This window comes from Dipodomys spectabilis, unplaced genomic scaffold, assembly GCF_019054845.1.
Source record: "Dipodomys spectabilis isolate Male_0828 unplaced genomic scaffold, ASM1905484v1 ptg000495l, whole genome shotgun sequence".
Taxonomy (NCBI): Eukaryota; Metazoa; Chordata; class Mammalia; order Rodentia; family Heteromyidae; genus Dipodomys; species Dipodomys spectabilis.
The window spans coordinates 869,874-889,781 of NW_024871172.1; the positions used below are offsets into that span (position 1 = coordinate 869,874).

General features: G+C 57.2%; 2 protein-coding genes across 6 annotated transcripts; one reads left to right on the forward strand and one right to left on the reverse strand.

Annotated features, from left to right (window-relative positions):
• Positions 1-1,448: 1,448 nt before the first annotated feature.
• On the reverse strand, positions 1,449-10,452 carry Znf623 (zinc finger protein 623). Of its 3 annotated transcripts, XM_042669466.1 has the most exons (3): positions 10,369-10,442; positions 6,224-6,391; positions 1,449-3,568 (listed from the first exon to the last, which is right to left on the reverse strand). In XM_042669466.1, the coding sequence occupies exon 3, from the start codon at positions 3,516-3,518 to the stop codon at positions 2,019-2,021; it is 1,500 nt and encodes a 499-aa protein (XP_042525400.1). In that variant the 5' UTR covers positions 3,519-3,568; positions 6,224-6,391; positions 10,369-10,442; the 3' UTR covers positions 1,449-2,018. The 3 variants fall into 3 exon arrangements, with proteins under 3 accessions (XP_042525400.1, XP_042525399.1, XP_042525401.1); XM_042669465.1 differs by lacking the exon at positions 6,224-6,391 and having other exon boundaries at positions 10,369-10,452; XM_042669467.1 differs by lacking the exons at positions 6,224-6,391; positions 10,369-10,442 and adding an exon at positions 9,867-9,941.
• A 4,676-nt stretch (positions 10,453-15,128) lies between these two features.
• Gfus (GDP-L-fucose synthase) lies at positions 15,129-19,698 on the forward strand. Of its 3 annotated transcripts, none has more exons than XM_042669396.1 (11): positions 15,129-15,213; positions 15,700-15,850; positions 16,151-16,265; positions 17,241-17,369; positions 17,475-17,548; positions 17,736-17,869; positions 17,969-18,033; positions 18,234-18,300; positions 18,869-18,948; positions 19,148-19,247; positions 19,422-19,698. In XM_042669396.1, the coding sequence occupies exons 2-11, from the start codon at positions 15,705-15,707 to the stop codon at positions 19,475-19,477; spliced, it is 966 nt and encodes a 321-aa protein (XP_042525330.1). In that variant the 5' UTR covers positions 15,129-15,213; positions 15,700-15,704; the 3' UTR covers positions 19,478-19,698. The 3 variants fall into 3 exon arrangements, with proteins under 3 accessions (XP_042525330.1, XP_042525331.1, XP_042525332.1); XM_042669397.1 differs by having other exon boundaries at positions 15,148-15,222; XM_042669398.1 differs by lacking the exon at positions 15,129-15,213 and adding an exon at positions 15,224-15,245 and having other exon boundaries at positions 15,704-15,850.
• Positions 19,699-19,908: the final 210 nt, after the last annotated feature.

Here is a 19,908-nt window from a genome sequence, read left to right on the forward strand (position 1 = left end):
GGTTGTAGGGCTGGGTGCTGTCCCTCAGCTCTTCAGCTCAAGGCAAGTGTTCCATCACTTGAGCCAAAGTGCCACTTGTGGTTTTCTGGTGGTTTATTAGAGATAAGTCTCACAGACTTTCCTTGCCTGGCCTGGCTTTGAACCTCAATCCTCAGATCTTAGCCTTCTGTGTAGCTAGGATTACAGGTGTGAGCCACTGGCGACTGGCTAGTCCATGAGACTTTTATCTCCAATTAACCACCAGAAAATCAAAGTGGCACTGTGGCTTAAGTGGTAGAGCACTTGCCTTGAGCTGAAGAGCTCAGGGACAGTGTCCAATCCCAGAGTTCAGGCCCCACAACCAACAAAAGAAAACTGGAAGTTGTGCTGTGGCTCAAAGTGGTAGAGTACTCGCCTTGAGCTGAGAGCTAAAGTGCCCAGGTCCCAAGTTCAAGCCCCATAACCACACAAAAAACACTCTAAATTAGGCCATTATAGACAAAAATTATTTTACATTATCTCAAAAGTGGTGGTGAGTGTTCAGATGAAAGAAATTCAGAGGCAGAGACGAGTAGTCTTGCTGGATGGGACAAACTGTGAACTAAACCTGCCTGGCCAGAGCCAGCGCCGCTCCCGGATCACCTCCCTCCTCTGGCTGACCACGTGCAGGCCAGCTCTTCCATGAGGCTGGCCCAGAGCGCTGCGCCACTGCTCACCTCCTCACCCCACGCTGCTATAACCCCCGGGACACGCTGTGTTCCACCACTCCATTCCCTGCCCAGTCTGCGTGCCTCCCCAGGTCGGTCCTCCAGGGTGGATGGTACCTTTTCCCTCTCCTCCAGATCTGCACTTCCTATTCCTTGTAGATCTCAGTATATTTTCAAGTAGGAGACATGAGCCAGAGGCAAAAAGTGACAAAAGTCAGAACAATCTTGGAGCTGGTAAGACAGAAACGTGTTGCACCTGACTGTGTGTCCTCGAGTATCTGGGTGAGATTCACACAAGGAGGTCGCTGTCCCTGAGGGCAGTAGCAGCCTGGGCAGCGCCACTGGCCACCGCAGGAGGGCGCCGATGTAGACTGGAGTCTGAACAACTCTTTATTCGGGAGGAACAGGAGGTGTTAACAGTGCTGGGAGCGAAGACATATCTAGTAGAATCGACAACACTGATGCAAAACTAAGAAACACCCACAGCCTGGCATGGTGTCACCCTTGTAACCCTAGTACATATGAAGCTGCGGCAGCAGGGTTGCGAGTTCAAGGTCAGCCTGGCCACATAGTCACACTGTCTAAAAAAAGGGGGAAAAAAGATGCCAATTACAGACTTCGGGGTATCTTTTGTTGCTATGTGCTAGTCACTGGGGATACTTGAATCAGAAATGATACAAATCAGGGCTGGGGAGGTGGCTCAGTGGTAGAGCACTAGCCTTGAGCTGAAGAGCTGAGGGACAGGGCCCAGGCCCAGAGTTCAGGCCCCACGACCAGATCCAAAAAAAAAAAATAATAATTAAAAAAAAAAAAAAAAGAAATGAGACAAATCAAATTCTGGTATTTCAGAAGAAATATAGTAAGAGAGGTAAGCATTGAGCTTTGAAACAAGAAAGCCGCCCACCTGGCTGAGCACCGGGGCACATGTCTGGGTTGGATGCCTGAGAAGCCTGCCGGAAGAGGAGCTGGGGATGGAGGGGGGGGGGAGAGTGTGTGGAGATCAGGTGACAGGTACCCCTCTTGGCTATGTGGCCAGGAACTAAGTGAGCAAGGGGGCAAAGCTGTAGGACGCAGGACGGGGACTGGGGCTCAGTCCATTTTCATGAGAAAGCCTCTTCCTCCAACCTTTCTGACAGGTGAACTTTCAAAGAGTAAGAATAAATACACAGTTCAGCCCTAAAAGCATTAACTCAAGTGCTTTGCAATTGTGAATGCAATCTAAAACCCTTTTCTAAACCCCCACCCCACATCTCTGCTCAAGGTGAGCTGACTGGTCCCTGGGCTCTGGCCTTGGTAGTAGCCTAGGCCACGCCCACCCAATCCTAAACTGCATCACTGACTCCAGGAATGACTGCTTTCTGCATCACCCACCTGCACCTCCTCTGTGGCCCTCTCACCCAAATGCAAGGTGGCCTCACTCAGGGGAAGCCCTTCCTGCTGGACAAAGGCCGGGGCTGGAGGGGGCTCGGCACACTCGTGGAGCCTCTCCTCAGTGTGCATCTTCTGGTGCTGAAGGAAGTTGGACCTTTGTATGAAGCCCTTCCCACAGTGACTGCATGCGTAGGGCTTCTCTCCCGTGTGGACGATCTGGTGCAGAAGCAGCTTGGAGCTCTGAATGAAGGCCTTCCCACAGTCTTTGCACTCAAAGGGTCGGTCCCCAGTGTGGATCTTCTGATGCTCAGTGAGGTGGGCTTTCTGCAGAAAAGCCTTCCCACACGCTTTACACTCGTACACCCTCTCGCCAGTGTGGATCTTCTGGTGTCGAATAAGGTAGGAACTCAGAAAGAAGGCCTTCCCACATTCGTTACACTCATAGAGCTTCTCCCCAGTGTGGATCCTCTGGTGCTGGGTAAAGTTGGAGGTCTGGCTAAAGCGCTTTCCGCACTCATTGCACACATAGGGCCGCTCCCCAGTGTGGATTCTCTGGTGCTGAATCAGCTTGGAGCTCCGAATGAAGGCCTTGCCACACTCTCGACACTCAAAAGGCCGCTCCCCAGTGTGGATCCTCTGGTGCTCAATGAGGTCCGAGCGGTGGCGGAAGGCCTTCCCGCAGTCCCGGCACTCATACTGCCGCACCTCGGTGTGGGTCTGGTAGTGGCGGATGAGGCTGGAGCTCCGGATGAAGGCCTTGCCACACTCGTTGCACTCATAGGGTCTCTCTCCCGTGTGGGTCCTCTGGTGGCGAATGAGCAAGGAGCTCTGGCTGAAGCCTTTCCCGCACTCCTTGCATTCAAAAGGCCGCTCTCGAGTGTGAACCCTCTGGTGCCGAAGCAGGTCCGAACTGTGGCAAAACGCTTTTCCGCACTGTGAACACTTGAATGGCTTTTCTCCTGCGTGAGCTTGCTGATGTTCGATCAGGCTTGCGTAATGAATGAAGTCTTTCCCACACGCGTCACACACATACACCCTGTCTCCCGTGCGGACTCTCTGATGTTCAGTGAGGTGTGAGAGCGGACCGAAACCTTTCCCACACTGATCACGTGTGTAAGGCTTCTCCCCAGTGTGAGACACCTGATGTCGAACTAGGTCTGAATTGAACAGGAAACTTTTACCACAAATGCCACAGGAGTGCGCCTCCCTTTCTATAAAATCTCTCTGAAGTATAAGAAGGTTCGAGTTCAGAATAGAGTTTCTTCCTGACTTACTACCTACCTGGGCTGCCTCTCCTGTCTGGATTTTCCAGTGGGTCACTGTCCCCTGCTCGAAGCCTGGTCCCTGTGGGCGCGGGCTCCCCAGGCTCTGTCCCTCTGGGCTCCCCAGTCTGGCCTCATGGGCTTCCCCAGCCTCAGACTCCCAGGCAGTCTCCGTCACTGGGACGCCGTCGGACATCATCTCATCCTCACAGCTTCAGTGGTCTTTTTGCCAGCAGCTCCTAAGACAATCTGAAAGAGAAGGACATCAGCTTTCCTCTCTTTGAAGCTGCTAAAGCAAGTGCGGGACTCAACCCACACCCCCCCCCCCCCAACCCCCATGCTTCTGTCTTCAGCTCCAGCATGGCCCCAGCGGCCATCTTGGTGTGGGACAGGCTCATGCCTCCACCTCTAGAGCACGTACTCTGTGGCACCCAGCGCTCTTCTGACCCTCAGTGCGTCCTGTGAAGTAGGAGGCACACACAGTGGGGCTGGGACACTACATAACCACCAAGACGTCCGATGCGAAAGGAACGCTCGCATCATCAGGCCTACATCACACCCAGCCTTCAGTTTCTGCCCAGCACGGACCCCACGCTACAACACTGCCCTTGATTTGTTCTACACATTACACACAGAAGCAGCTGTAGCACTTCTTTGCAGTACTCATGAGCAAACCTGGGGCCTCATGAACACGCAGCCAGAGCTCTGCCTTCGAGCTGTCTCCAGCTCAGCAGCAGCCTTTCTCACCTTGGTCAGAGCTGGGTTGGGAACCTCCTGAACTTCCAACCTTTTATCATCTAGTTCCCCTGAATTAAATCTCATACTGCTGAGAATCGTTACCATGGTTTCTTTCTGCCAAGTCTACCCTACGCCAATCTGCATGTGCATGTGTGTGCATATGCGTGCATGTGCGTGTGTATGTACTGGGCTTAAACTCATGTCCTCCTACTCATTCACCATTTCCCCCACAGCTGGTGCTCTATCATTTGAGCTTTTGCTGGTTAATTGGAGAGAAGACTCTGTCAGACTTGTGTCAGAGCTAGCTCTGAACCGCGATCCTCAGACCTCAGCCTCTCTGGAGGCTAGGATTCCAGGCATCGACACCACGCTTGTTACTTTGCACAGCTGGCTCTGTACATCCTTGGGTTTCACACCATCCTTGATTCAGCCAACCCAGGTTACATAGGCTCAGAAAAACATTTGGTCTGTACTGAACATGTACAGACTTTCTTCTCCTTACTCCCTAGGAAATAGTGTGGCAACTAGTTACACAGCACTTATATAAGGAACATGGCTCAAAATGGTAATTTAAAATAGTGGCCAGGTGCTGATGGCTCACACTTGCAATCCTAACTACTCAGGAGGCTGAGATCCGAGGATCATGGTTCAGACAGCCCTGAAATGCCAGACTAGAGGCGTGGCTGGGGGCAGGGTGTCAGGACTGGGGAAGAAACACAGGAGCTGCGTGCAGGTTAGTGCAGTGCGCTGTTTCACATGCAGGATGTATTTGCAGAGCCAAGGGGCTCCTGTAAACTACCCCTCCACGTACACCAGCTTGGACTCGGTTCAGGTTGCTTCCAGACCTGTCTACCCTTGCTGACTGCAGAGTGAACAGGGCATGCTCCGCACCCCCCAGCTCTCCCGCTCCCCTCTGCTTTTGTGTCCAGCACTCTTCCACCCCTTAGTCACATTGTGGTTTCAGAGTACAGGCAGCAAGACACGGCCCCCAGACTTGTTCCCACCTACCTGCCCTCTTGCAACCAGTTAAGCTGCCCTTGGCCCAAAGGAAGGTGATCCTGACCCTCTCTCCTTCCCTCCCATGGCCAGTCACTCACTCCCCTCCAGCCAGCTGCTATTCCTGGCAGCGTGAGGGCTGTTTTCGCCCACCCAACGCGGGTGCCGGGAGGCTGAGGCAGAGGCACCACTGGAACCTGGGATCCCCATCTCTCCCCATTAACAGCTCACCCAACAGTAACCACACCCATGTCTCCATCTCCTTTCCTCTCCCTGAATCCTGGTTTTCATCCCTGACTGCAAACCAGGGCCACCCAAGGCTGCTCACTCAAGTCCTCCTCCGAGGGCACCTGACAGCCAGCCTCCCCCGCAACCTCCTTATTATGGGGCTCCTGGACTTGTCCTGTGTGGAATTCCTGGCTTGCTGCCTTCTTGACAAGAAGACCCCTGTGCTGCTGTGCTCCAGGCCCAGTGCTCAGGCCTCTGCCCCCCTGCAAGTCCCATCTACTGTGAGCAGCCTGCGTTCCGCCTGCAGCCTGGCCTCTCCCGACTCCCACACCTGACGAGCCCGCAGCCTGATGCCTTCACTGGACATTCTGTCGGTCCTGCTTATTAAACTTTCCTTTTTGTGTGTGCGTTTATGTGCCAATATTGGGGCTTGAACTCAGGGTCTTGGTATTATTCCTGAGCTTTACTTTTTTTTTTTTTTTTGGGTCCGGTCGTGGGGCCTGAACTCTGGGCCTGGGCGCTGTCCCTCAGCTCTTCAGCTCAAGGCTAGCGCTCTACCACTTGAGCCACAGCACCACTTCTGGCTTTTTTTTTCTGCTTATGTGGTGCTGTGGAATCCAACCCAGGGCCTCATGCATGCAAGGCAAGCGTTCTACCACTGAGCCACCTTCCCAGTCCCCTGAGCTTTACTTTTAAATTTTTGCTCAAGCCTAAGGTCTTACCACTTGAGCCACAGCTCCACTTGTGGCTTTTCTAGCAGTTACTGGAGATAAGACTCTCATGTACTTTCCTGTCTGGCTTTGAAACACGATCCTCAGATCTTACCCTCCTGAGTAGTGAGGATGACAGGCGTGAACCACCAACCCCAGTGAAACCTCTTAAATACGCCCTTTATGTAGTGAGAGGTTCGCCATTCCATTTGTCAGGCACAGTAATCCTTACCTCTGTGTTCTGCTCTCGCCCTGCACCCGGTCCACCCGCAGCCTGTGAATGGCCTCCGCGCTGCCTCGGGCTCCGTCTCTCACCCCCATGCCATCCTCCTCCATCTCTCACCTCACCAAGCAACCACCTCCAAACATGTCTCCACCCTTCTGCTGCTTCTTTAGAGCCCTTTAAAAGCATGAATCAGGTGTTGGATTTCTGTTCCAAAATTTACCAGACCCACCTATTCCCTGACGACTTTGAAGAAGCGGGCATTCTTCAAGTAGGTGTGATACAGTTGGCAGTGCAATGCCTGACATAACTGCACCTTGGCCCAGCCTCCACTGCCACCCCTTCTAAGGGCCGGCCGCCGTCTCCACGGCACATGCTCGCTGTTCTTCCACACCAGAGTTGCAAGTAGGGCGAGTTCTACAAGGTGAGGCGCAAGGCAGCGCTTCCAGCCAGTGGCCGCCAGAGCCTGACGGGCACTCAGGGTGAGGAGGTTCAGTGCTGCCCCGAGAAGGCCAACATACTGCGGTGGCCTCCAACCTCCACACACCCTACTCCTCAGCCTCAGGACACTAACAGCTTGGCCAGGCAGTGCAGAGCAACCCAGCTGCGCCGGCTCACAAGCCCCCACAGGGTAGGTGTTACCCGTACCATGATGGTGGAAACGGGAGGTAAACATCGCTAAACCTATAAGAGCTAAGGTCCAAACTCAGGTCTCTCTTCCTCCGGTACCCATTCCTCACATAAGACCATTGCCTTCTCAAATATCACTCTTTTTTTTTTTTTTTGGTCCAGTTGTGGGGCCTGAACTCTGGGCCTGGGCGCTGTCCCTCAGCTCTTCAGCTCAAGGCTAGCACTCTACCACTTGAGCCACAGTGCCACTTCCGGCTTTTTTCTTTTTGCTTATGTGGTGCTGAGGAATCGAACCCAGGGCCTCAGGCATGCAAGGCAAGCGCTCTACCACTGAGCCACCTTCCCAGCCCTCAAATATCACTCTTACAAGATAATTTTGCTTACAAAATTTCAGGGATCAACGCCCAGCCCGAGTTCAAGCCCCAGGATGAGCATGCACGTGCACACACAGGCACGCGCACACACACACACACAAAATTACTTAAGAAATCAGCAGGGGTTTGTATTATAGAACAAAGTTTCTGTTTTGGTTTTGTTTTAGGGTGCCAGTCTTGGAACTCAGGACTGGGCACTATCCTTGAGTTTCTTTGCTCAAGGTAAGCAATCCACCACTTGAGGCACAGCTCCACTCCTGGACTGATTTTCTGGTAGTTAATTGGAGTAAGAATGGATTTAACGTGGCTTTAACTGCCTGGGCTGGGCTCTAAGCCTAGATCCTCAGATCTTGGCCACCTGAGTAGCTATGAAGGCTAAACCACTGGTGCCTGCTGAAAAGGAGACTATTTTTAAGGGTTTGTCATTTTCTTCACTAAAAGACAGGCTGAGATGAGAATATGATTTGGACATCATGATACACGATTACTGTGTGATTCTTTCATGTAGTGCTGGGAACTGAACCCAGGGCTTTGAGCATGCTAGGTAAGTACTCTACCACTCCATCATTAAGCTTTACTCCTAGCCTTACTTTTGTTTTTAAAATGAGTACACACTACCCAGGAAAAAGCCTTCATCCCTTTATAGGACTAGCTAGAAACTCTATGTATACTTCTTAATGGTTTTCGGAACTTATTTAACTTTAGAGAAAGTGTTAACAGAGATTTCTTTTGTCGAGACCTGGAGTTTGAGCAGAGGACCTTGCAGCGAGGCAGTCAATCCGAACCTTTTCAGGTGGGGTCTTGACTTTTTGCCCAGGACCAGGCTCACACTGCCATCTCCCGACCTACAGCCTCCCCACAGCTGTGATGCCAGACATGTACTGAGACAGGGTCTCCTTCACTGATTTTCCAGGCTGGCCTCAAACCATGATCCTTCCAATCTCTACTCTCTAGTAAAAGATAAGTTGTGTTTTGATCGTAGGGCTTGAACCTAGGGTCTGGGTGCTGTCCCTGAGCTTTTTGTGCTTATGGCTAGCTCTCTACCTTTTAAGCCACAGCACCATTGCCCCCTTTTTGGTGGTTTAATGGTGATAAGTCTTATTGACTTTCCTGCCTGTGATGGCTTCCAACCACAATCATCAGATCTCAGCCTCCTGAAGAGCAAAGATTACATATATGAGTCACTGACGTCTGGAAAGAAAGTTTTTTTTTTTTTTTTGGTCGGTCGTGGGCCTGAACTCTGGGCCTGGGCGCTGTCCCTCAGCTCTTCAGCTCAAGGCTAGCACTATCACTTTGAGCCACAGCACCACTTCTGGCTTTTTCTGCTTATGTGGTGGTGAGGAATTGAACCCAGAGCCTCATGCATGCTAGACAAACACTCTACCACTGAGCTACCTTCCCAGCCCTGGGGGAACATTTCTCAAAAACAACAGTCTTCAGTTTGTGCTTAGCTCCTTCTATAAACACATCAGCCTGGGGCTGGGAAGGTGGCTCAGTGGTAGAGCACTTGCCTTGCATGCCTGAGGCCCTGGGTTCGATTCCTCAGCACCACATAAGCAGAAAAAAACAGAAGTAGCACTGAAGAGCTGAGGGACAGTGCCCAGGCCCAGAGTTCAGGCCCCATGACCGACAATAAATAAATAAAATAAAATTTAAAAAAAAAAAAAAAAAAAAACACATCAGCCTGTCTAATTCTGAGATTTGTCCACAAGAATATTCCTGTCTGGGGATCACAGCTCCCTGGTACTGAGCTCCCAGCTCTGACTTATCATCAGTCATCCACTGTGGTTCTTCCTTAATACCAGTTCCCCTGGAATCATATGGCCATGGATACCAGTAGGCCATGGCCATATAAGATTAAATTAGCATCTTTCACTTAAAGACCCTTGTACAGAATGAATAAAAGGAAGTAAAGGGTGCCAGGCGTCTGCTGATGGCTAACCCTTGTATTGCAGCGTGTAGAATCTGCTTGAACCACCACATCTCAGTGCAGTTAATGTGCAGTGTGGGTGGGTGTCCCTAAGGTGTCCCTTACAGCACCAGAGCTGGGGTGGTGAAGGGACATCCTGGCCTCCTGTCCTAAGTGGCCAGTCAGTCTCTTGCTCACAGAGCACAGGAAGGGAAGTGTGCGGCTAGAGAGTGAGAAGGGCAGGGCGGAGGGCGCCGAGCGGGCCCCAGAGCTTGTGCCATGTGCACGGCCAGTGTGTTCACATTCTTCTCACCACCATCCACAAGCTTCCAGGTGACCCACTCAAAGTCAAAAGGAGAACTAAAGCCAGCTACTGCCTGCTCGCTCTGGCTCTGCCGAAGTCCCACACAAGCTGTTCCCTGTCCTGACAAACGCGGTGCCCTTTCACCAGCCACCTTCCACAACCCGAACCGACTCATGACTCACCCTTGTTTCTGACAGCCCCGTCTACAATGCCCACAGTGAGAGTGGGGTATTCCCAGCTTTGCCCTCGCTCCTTACCCCCAAGATCATTCCAGAAGAATCAAGAACCCACCCGATAGTTCGGGGTGGGGGGACACAGCCACGTGCGCCGGCTTGAGCATTCCCTCCCTGAGCCCCACGGCCGGGTGCAGGCAGCATGGCCTGTCACATCTACGATGGGGACGAGGAGCCTCCTGGATGGGCAGATGACACTTACTGCTCTCATTCACTGGGACCACATCCCAAAGGGCCGATGACTTCGAATACTCCGGGCAGCTGTCCCTAAGCCCCGGGAAGCCTTTGGCAAAGCCCCTCCGGCCCTGAGGACTCCCAGCCCCGCGCAGCCGCCGCCCGCAGGGGCAGAGCGTCCCTGGCCTCGGCACGCCGCGGTCTCCTGAGGGCGACCCAAAGTTTCCAGGAAGTCCAGAACGCCCGAACCGGCCATCCGGCCGCTCACCCGGGCCCCGGCCGAGCCCCGGGCCGGCCCTGCGGGCCACGCCTCCCTCCCCACCGCCGCCCCGCAGCCGCGGGCCGGGGCGGTGCCCGCGCCGGCGTCGAGCCCCCGGGCTCCCGGTCGCGCAGGGCACCAGAGACGCGGCGGAGGCCAGGCGCGACCCCGCGGGCCGCGGCGGGGAGTTACCGCGCGGAGCTCGCGGGGAGAAGCCCCGGGGCCCGCGCGCCGCCGCCCCGCCTCCCGGCCGGCCCGCGGCGCCACTCACCCGCGCCCGGCGCCGAGGACCGCGAGCCCGACGCGGGAGCGGCGGCGCACGGCAGCCGGCGCCGACAAAGCCAGCGCGGCCGTGGCCCGCCCGCCGCGACCGGAAGTCGCCTCACGCCCGCCTGGAGGACTTCCGGCGCCTCGCTAGGACCGCCGGGCTCCTCTCGGTGGTTCGGACTTCCGGCCTGGCGACGGAGCATCGGGATCCCGGGCTTCGCGGCCCGCGGGACGGGACGGGGCCTGGCGGGACGGGACCTCGCGGAGCCTCGCGGGACGGGACGGGGCCTCGCGGGACGGGGCCTCGCGGGACGGAGCCTCGCGGGACGGAGCCTCGCGGGACGGGGCCTCGCGGGACGGGACGGGGCCTCGCGGGACGGAGCCTCGCGGGACGGGGCCTCGCGGAGCCTCGCGGGACGGGGCCTCGCGGGACGGAGCCTCGCGGGACGGGGCCTCGCGGGACGGGGCCTCGCGGGACGGAGCCTCGCGGGACGGGGCCTGGCGGGACGGGGCCTGGCGGGACGGGGCCTCGCGGAGCCTCGCGGGACGGGGCCTGGCGGGACGGGGCCTGGCGGGACGGGGCCTCGCGGAGCCTCGCGGGACGGGGCCTCGCGGGACGGAGCCTCGCGGGACGGGGCCTCGCGGGACGGAGCCTCGCGGGACGGGGCCTCGCGGGACGGGGCCTCGCGGAGCCTCGCGGGACGGGGCCTCGCGGGACGGGGCCTCGCGGGACGGGCCTCGCGGGACGGGGCCGCGCCGGGCCCCGAGCTCCCGCCGTCATCCTCGCTGCCGGGAGGGAGGGTCGCGGCTCGCGGCTCGGAGCCAGCCCGGCCGGGAAGGTTCGGGAGACTCCTCGCCAGGCACCACCGGAACAGCTGCCGGGCTGCAGCCCCGTGTGAAACAGCGACCTCGGTTCGATTCCCGTTACTAGAGGGAAGACTAAGCCGGGCGCCGGTGGCTCACGCCGGTCATCTAGCCACTCAGGAGGCTGAGATCTGAGGATCACGGTTCAAAGCCAGCCTGGGCAGGAAAGTCCATGAGACTCTGATCTCCAATGAACCACCAGAAAACTGGAAGTGGCGCTGTGGCTCAAGCGGTAGAGCGCTGGCCTTGAGCTGAAGAGCTGAGGGATAGCGCCCAGGCTCAGTTCAAACCCCAGGACCAGGAAGTACGTATGTCTGTGGTGCTGAGGAATGGAACCCAGGGCCTCTTGTCTGCAAGGCAAGCACTCCACCGCTGAGCCACCTTCCCAGCCCCCATTATTTTTCTTTGCAAATACATTTTGTACCTAGTGTAAGGTTAATTAAATAGGTAGCTGGTGAAGACAACATGTGGTATTCAGGCAGGAGACAGAACTTTGTTTTCCAAACTGCCCAGCCCCAGCCCAAGTGGGAGATTGCCTGTGGTCTAAGTGGAAAGCAGACATCTCCACCTGGTTTTAAGAGGGGGGGTGGGGTGGGAAGAAGGCCCAGCCAGGTGTGGCTATGCTGGCTGCTGCTGAAACCTCAGGGCCTGGGACACCAGACAACCAGAGGTGGTCCAGGATGTGACCTCAGAGAAGGGGGAGGGACCTGCTCCAGGTGTGCCAGTTACCTTGGTAGCACAGATACTAGGTGGAGACTACCAAGAAGAAGGGAGAGGCTGGCTCACCGGGCTGCCTGCTCTTCCGGGCAGACCTTACACCTGAGAGTCACTTTTTCAAGTGCTTTTCCCCCTGGATGTATTGAAGCATTGTAATCGTCAGGGAAAGTGGACAAATGAGAAAGCTATTTGCTCTTTTTTCTTCTTTTCATGAAATGTTGCAGCTTATGAGGGAATATAAAGTTTAAAGCAAAGAACATAGTATCTATATTTTTGTTTTTGTTTTTTGGGTCCGGTCGTGGGGCCTGAACTCTGGGCCTGGGCGCTGTCCCTCAGCTCTTCAGCTCAAGGCTAGCGCTCTACCACTTGAGCCACAGCACCACTTCCGGCTTTTTTCTTTTTGCTTATGTGGTGCTGAGGAATCGAACCCAGGGCCTCATGCATGCAAGGCAAGCGCTCTACCACTGAGCCACCTTCCCAGCCCCGTATCTATGTTTTTAATCAAGCAATTCATATAGTGTTTGTCTGAATTCCTGTCTGTTGTTTCCCATGTCTTATTTTCCCTGTCCTAATTCACTCCTGCCAATGAACTGGGTACATGGACTCATACCTGCTATGCTAACTAATTAGAAGGCTTAATGAGGGGATTGCAGTTTGAGGCCAGTTTTATGTGTAGGCATGAAGTTATGAGACGTCTCTCTCAATAAAAGTTAAGCATGGTGTTAACCTGCCTATTTGCCTTGCTATGATGGGAATTGTAAATAGGAGAGCCCCAGTCTGGATCAGCCTGGGCAAACAGTGATAGCTATCTCAGAAACCACAGCAAAACAACTGGCTGAGGGGCTGGGAAGGTGGCTCAGTGGTAGAGCGCTTGCCTTGCAGGCATGAGGCCCTGGGTTCAATACTTCAGCACCACTTAAGCAGAAAAAACTGTAAGTGGCATTGTGGCTCAAGTGGTAGAGCGCTAGCCTTGAGCTGAAGAGCTGAGGGACAATGCCCAGGCCCGGAGTAAAGGCCCCATGACCAACCTCCCCCCCCAAAAAAAAAAAAACTGGCTGAGAGCTAATTAACCAGACAAATGCTGGTCTGGCTAAAATGCCACTATGAGAAAGCAAGCTGAGAGAGGCCCTGAATTCAAATGCCAATACTTTCACAAAAAAAAAAAAAAAAGAGGAAGGAGAAGCAAAAATGGAGTCATGGTTTAAAAGGTAGACCAGGGGCTGGGAAGGTGGCTCGGTGGTAGAGCACTTGCCTTGCATGCCTGAGGCCCTGGGTTCGATTCCTCAGCACCACATAAGCAAAAAGAAAAAGGCCGGAAGTGGCGCTGTGGCTCAGGTGGTGGAGAACTAGCCTTGAGCTGAAGAGCTGAAGGACAATGCCCAGGCCCAGAGTTCAGGCCCACTACCAGACCCCCCAAAAAAACAAGGTAGACCAGCTGGGCACCAGTGGCTCACACCTGTAATCCTAGGTACTCAGGAGGCTGAGATCTGAGGATCTCACTTCAAAGCTAGCCTGGGCAGGAAAGTCTTTGAGACTCTTGATTTCCAATAAACCGATAGAAAACGAAGTGGCACTGTGGCTCAGGTGGTAGAATGCTAGCCTTGAGCTGAAGAGCTGAGGGACAGCGCCCAGGCCCAGAGTTCAGGCCCTATGACCAGACCCCCAAAAAAGAATTAAAAAAAAAAATTCTTGCCTGCCTGCCTCTCTCTCTCTCTCTGTAGGGTATGGGGCTTGAACTCAGAGCCAGGGCACTGTCCCTGGGCCTTTTTGCTCAAGGCTACAAGCCACAGCTCTACTCCCAGTTTTGAGTGGTTAATTGGAGACAAGAATCTCCTGGAAACTGGGCACTGGTGACTCACGCCTGTAATCCTAGCTACTTAGGAGGCTGAAATCCGAGGATTGCGGTTCAAAGCCAGCCTGGGCAGGAAAGTCCGTGAGACTCTTATCTCCAATAAACCACTAGAAAACTGGAAGTGTTACTGTGGCTCAAGTGATAGAGTGCTCACTTTGACCTGGAGAGCGCCGGGACAGTGTCCAAGCCCAGAATGCAAGGCCTACAACCGACCAAAAAAAAAAAAAATCTCATGGGGACTCTTCTGTCTCAGGTGGCTTTGAACCATGATCCTGAGATCTCAGCCTCCTGAGTAGCTATAGGCATTGGGCCCCCAGCTTGAATAGTCATTATTATTAAGTATGCCCTTAGGTTTAGCTTTCAACTGATATTTTGTGTTGATCTTTTATCCTGAACTTTGTAGTTCTCAAGCTGACATGCCCTACTGGACAGCAAAATAGTAACAGATTTAGCAAATAAAACACTTAGATGTAAACAATGTAGACAATAAAATAAGAGACTAGCAAAGTCTAGGAACGTTGTGGGGGAGGAGTATATTACAGGATAGGAGGAATAACTTTTTCTTGATTGATTGGTTGTAGGGCTTGAACTCAGGGCCTGGGTACTGTCCCTGAGCTTTTTCCACTCAAGGCTACCCTCCACCACTTTGAGCCACACCTCCACTTCCGGTTTTCTGGTGGTTCATTGGAGATAAGTCTCACACTTTCCTGCCTGGGCTGGCACCCAACTGCAATCCTCCGATCTCAGCCTTCTGAAGAGCTGGGATTACAGGCGTGAGCCACATCGCCCGGCAAGAATAACGTCTAGTATCCTAAGTTACAGGAGGACATGAGCAAAGTAAATCGTGTATCTCAAAATAGCTAATAGAAGATTCTGAGTATTCTCAATACAAAGAAATACCTTAAGTGACTCAAATGTGGTGTCCTGATCTGATCGTTGTACACTGCCTGCCACGTCCACGTGCGGTACTGTATCCCACGTACAATTGCCGTGTGGCAGTTAAAATTAACTGTAACCTTATAATCAGTAATGTGCTGAAGACAAGAAAGCCAGCCTCCTCCCACCAAGGAGCAGGGCGAAGCAAGGTCCTGAGCCTCCGGCGCTGCACCGGGCGGGCCTCCTAGGCCTAGGGCATTGGGCCGGCCCGGTGCTCAGCCAGTGCAGCGCGGACAAGACCACGTTTCCCAGAAGCGCCGCGCCGTGCCACTTCAGGCCAAAGCCTTAGTTTTTCCCAGAGTGCCCCGGGTCGGAGGGACTCCGTTTCCCAGAGTGCCCTGGGTGGGTGGGACTCCATTTCCCAGAATGCGCCTGGTGGGAGGGACTCCGCTTCCCAGAGTGCCCGGGAGGAAGGGCTCCGCCCCCTCCACCTGGCCCGTGTTGGCTGAAGGCACTCCGCGCCAGCCGCGATCCCCGCAAGTAGCGCAGGTGGGGCCGCCGTGGTCAGCGACGAAACCTGGGGATCCCGAGCGGCGGGCCCGGAGGCCCCGGGCCCGGGGGAGGGCGCCTCGCCTCGGGGATCTCGCGGCTCTCGAGGCCAGGCCACCGCCCGGGTGCGCGGCCGTGGAGGGCGTGGCGGCCCGGCCTCCGTGGGCCCGCGCTCGCTGGTCTGTGGAGCGAGAGCGTGGCGGGGAGCAGCGCCCGCAGCTAGCCTGTGCCCGCCCGTCCTGGTCGCCGGGGTAGGGGAGGGAGGTGGAGGGTTGGTACCCCAGCTGGTCCGGACTGCGGCCTCCAGGCGCCGGGTGGAGCCCCGGCAGAGCCCCTCCGGAGAGCCGCGCCGGGAGGGGCTGTGCCTGCGTCCCGACGCTCACTGCACGCTCGGCACCCCTTCCTGAGGGCCTGGGCACGGGAGCGGGAGGACGGGGCGCGGGGCCCCGCCTCACGCCGTGTGGTCCTCCCGGTCAGCTGACATGGGTGAGCCCCAGGCGCCCACGCGGATCCTGGTGACGGGAGGCTCGGGGCTGGTGGGCAGAGCGGTCCAGAAGGTGGTAGCCGACGGGGCCCGACTACCAGGAGAGGAGTGGGTGTTCGTCTCCTCCAAAGATGCGGATCTCACGTGAGTTGGCCTCCCCAGAGCACCCCACTTTCCCGTGCCCTCTCCAGACCCAAGCGCTGTGGGCTGGGTCTGCTCCTGACTCCGCCAGGTGCCTGGCCTGGCCTGGCCCTGGCGCGCTGGCTGTAATGTCAACAGACATCTTCCCGTTCCTTCTGGAAGGCCACGCCCTAACACCTGCTAGGCGCTGAATGCGGCTACGTGTCCCTTCCGCCAGCCCTCCTACCGCGGCCCCACCCCTCCTGCCCCCAGTGCCCCCACTCCTGAGGCCTTTGTGCACCCCTGACATCCAGCTCCCCCCAGGGATGCAGCGCAGACCCAAGCCCTGTTCCAGAAGGTCCAGCCCACCCACGTCATCCACCTTGCCGCAATGGTGGGAGGCCTGTTCCGGAACATCAAATACAATTTGGACTTCTGGGTAAGTCGGGGCAGCAAGCCCTTGGAGCCGGGAGCTCAGGTCTGGGAACTTCCTGGAGGCTTCTCATGTGCACAGGGTCATGTTCCCACTCCAGGAGGCCCCTGTGGACTAGGCCTCTGGGGGGCAGCCCGTGAGGGCCCCAGCCCCCCACCCTCAGTATTATGGGCAGAGGTCCCACAAAGAGGCCTGGAGGCATTTACCCTAGTAGAAGAGCCGTAGAGCTGGCCTGCAGGATTGGGAAGTGGAAGAAGCCAATGCTGCAGGGTGGCTAAGGGCCGAGTCCTGCTTACTAAGACCTCCGAGCTGCCAGGTTCTCGGGCCCCCACGCTGATGCTCACACAGCTCCCCAGCACCAGGCCCACCATGCCCACCAGGGTAAGGGGCTATGGTGTGTGTTCCAGGAAGAAGGGGCACACGGTAAGGCCTCTGCCTGTGCTTCCTGTGCCCCTGAGAGTTGGTCTGCCTTCCTCGAAGTAGCCTTGGCCTGGCTTCCCTGTACCAGGCACCAGGCTCCGAGGCTCCCACTAGATCCTGCCCAGGAGCTCTGTCATCTAGACTCCTGAACTGTCCCAGCCTTCCCAGCTCAGCTTCCCACCTCTCCCCTGCCCTGGGACCAGTTCGAATACCTTGCCCGTTCATGTCAGTTTAGGGAAGGAAACAGCCTGGAGGGGGCCTGCAGGCCACGGGGAAGTAGAGTTGGGCCAAGTCCTCTGGTGAGTGCTGGGGGGGACCCCAGCTCTTCCCCCCCCCCCCCGCCCCGCCCCGTCTTCTACCACCTGCCTTGTACCTGCGGCCCTGGTCAGGCAGTGGCTTCTGTAAAGAAGGTCAGTACTGGGAGATTCTGCTATTAGGACACACAGGTCCTGCCCATGCCTGAGTGGCCAGGGTATGTCCCCACCGCCATACCTGGAGAGTCAGGAAAGGCCTTGACTTCTGCCCGGGCCTCCTGACCCCCGTCCCACCCTGCCTCCGCAGAGGAAGAACGTGCACATCAATGACAACGTCCTGCACTCGGCCTACGAGGTGGGCGCGCGCAAGGTGGTCTCCTGCCTGTCCACCTGCATCTTCCCCGACAAGACCTCCTACCCCATCGATGAGACTATGGTAAGGGTGCAGGGCATTCTGGGAGGAGGGACCTGACTATACGGGCAGAGCTGGGAACTGGGGGGGGGGAGGGGAGAATGCTCAGTGCACCTCCTTCTCCCCTAGATCCACAATGGGCCTCCTCACAGCAGCAACTTTGGTTACTCCTACGCCAAGAGAATGATTGATGTGCAGAACAGGTCCGCCCCATGCTCTCCCCCAGGCCCGCTGGGAGGGGGCAGAGGGCTCAAGTGCCCATTGGTAGATGGGGCTGGCCGGGGAACCAGGCTGGCCTTGCTGCTTGGCTTCTGCATCTGGAGGAGGCGGGCAGCGGTGGGGGCAGGCATGTGTCCTGGCATGCGGGCAGGAGACACTGTGCCTCCGCAGGGCCTATTTCCAGCAGCATGGCTGCACCTTCACCGCCGTCATCCCCACCAATGTCTTTGGGCCCCACGACAACTTCAACATCGAGGATGGCCACGTGCTGCCTGGCCTCATCCACAAGGTGCACCTGGCCAAGAGTGAGTGCGGCTGCCCGGCACACCCTGGCCAGGGCCCCGCGCCTGGGGGAGCTGCAGCGGCCAGGGTGCGCTGACGCCCACCCCTGCATCTGCCCGCAGACAGCGGCTCGGCGCTGACGGTGTGGGGCACGGGGAAGCCGCGGAGGCAGTTCATTTACTCACTGGTGAGAGTGGCTGGGCGGGGTGGCAGGCCAGTCCCTGGTCCTCTAGTGTCCGGGTGAGCGCCTGTCCTGAGAGTCTCTGGGCGCACCTCAGCATGGCAGGGCGCGGGGCTGCCATCCAAGATGGGTCCTGGTGCGCCCTGTGGCCTCGAAGGGGCGTTGGGCCATCGCTTGGGGAGTTAACCTGCCCTTCTGACCTCCAGGACCTGGCCAAGCTCTTCCTCTGGGTCCTGCGGGAATACAATGAAGTGGAGCCCATCATCCTCTCAGGTGGGCCTGCAGTCCCCACCCTGTCCCCACCGTGGGGAGCACCCCTGCAGTCCCCACCCTGTCCCCACCGCGGGGAGCACCCCTGCAGTCCCCACCCTGTCCCCACCGCGGGGAGCACCCCTGCAGTACTCACCCTGTCCCCCACCGCGGGGAGCACCCCTGCAGTCCCCACCCCGACCACGGGGAGCACCCCTGCAGTCCCCACCCTGTCCCCACCGCGGGGAGCACCCCTGCAGTCCCCACCCTGTCCCCCACCGCGGGGAGCACCCCTGCAGTACTCACCCCGACCACGGGGAGCACCCCTGCAGTACTCACCCCGACCGCAGGGAGCACCCCTGCAGTCCCCACCCTGCCCCACCGTGGGGAGCACCCCTGCAGTACTCACCCCGACCGTGGGGAGCACCCCTGCAGTCCCCACCCTGCCCCACCGTGGGGAGCACCCCTGCAGTACTCACCCCGACCGCGGGGAGCACCCCTGCAGTCCCCACCCTGCCCCACCGCGGGGAGGGAGCAGGAGGACCCTGAGGGTCTCGGTGGAGGCTGACTGGCCGCTGGCTTCTCCTCGCAGTGGGTGAGGAGGATGAAGTCTCCATCAGGGAGGCCGCGGAGGCTGTGGTGGAGGCCATGGACTTCCATGGGGAGGTCACGGTATCCTTTGGCTCTGGGAGGGCGCCGTGGTCTCCTGCTGCCTGAGCAAGCATTGCCCAGCTCTCTGGTAGAGTCTGGCCTGGCGGCAGCAGGGCGAGCTGCCGTCCCTCCAGGCCTCAGTGGGCAGAGGGCAGAGGGCCGGGGTGGGGCAGAAGTAGGGTGGTTGTCCTTCTGCAGTGGCCCTGACCAGTGTGCCCAGTTTGATACCACCAAGTCAGATGGGCAGTTTAAGAAGACAGCCAGCAATGGCAAGCTCCGGGCCTACCTGCCGGACTTCCGCTTCACACCCTTCAAGCAGGGTGAGTTCTCACTCCTGCCTTCTGGCCTCACCCCTATGTGGACTCCTTGCTATGGCCTCAGTGTTCCTGCGGGGACCTGGAGAAGGGGCCCTGCGGTGTCATCAGAACTCAGACCAGACGGGGAGATTTCCTCATCCCCACCCCCTCACCAGCCCCCCATGTCTGCCTCCCCAGCCGTGAAGGAGACCTGTGCTTGGTTCACTGAACACTATGAGCAGGCCCGGAAGTGAGGGCCCGGCAGGAACAGGCAGCCGCCATTCTCAGACCTCACCAGGAGATGAGGGCAGGGCTCAGCGGCCCAGGCCATGCCGGGCCCCTCAGCAGGGGTGCCCCTCGGCAGGGTGCCACGTACATCTGTCCTCAGGGAACATAAGGCCTGGGCTGGCCCCGCACCTCACTCCACCCTGGTCCCACTGTCCCGTCTGGGAACTAATAAAATACATTTCCACCAGCCTGCTCTCCTCAGCTGTCAGCCCCACACCAGCACTGTCTGGCCGCCTGGCCGGGTCCCGGGCGCACTGTCCTGCGGGCTGCCCAGAGCCAGCGTCCCTGGAAGGAGGCCCAGCGCTGGAAATGTGGGCCCAGGATGTAGGGAGGTGGGGGCAGGTGCTTCCCCAGGAATCTGACCCTGGCTGGTCCCAGCCTCTCCACATGTGGCCAC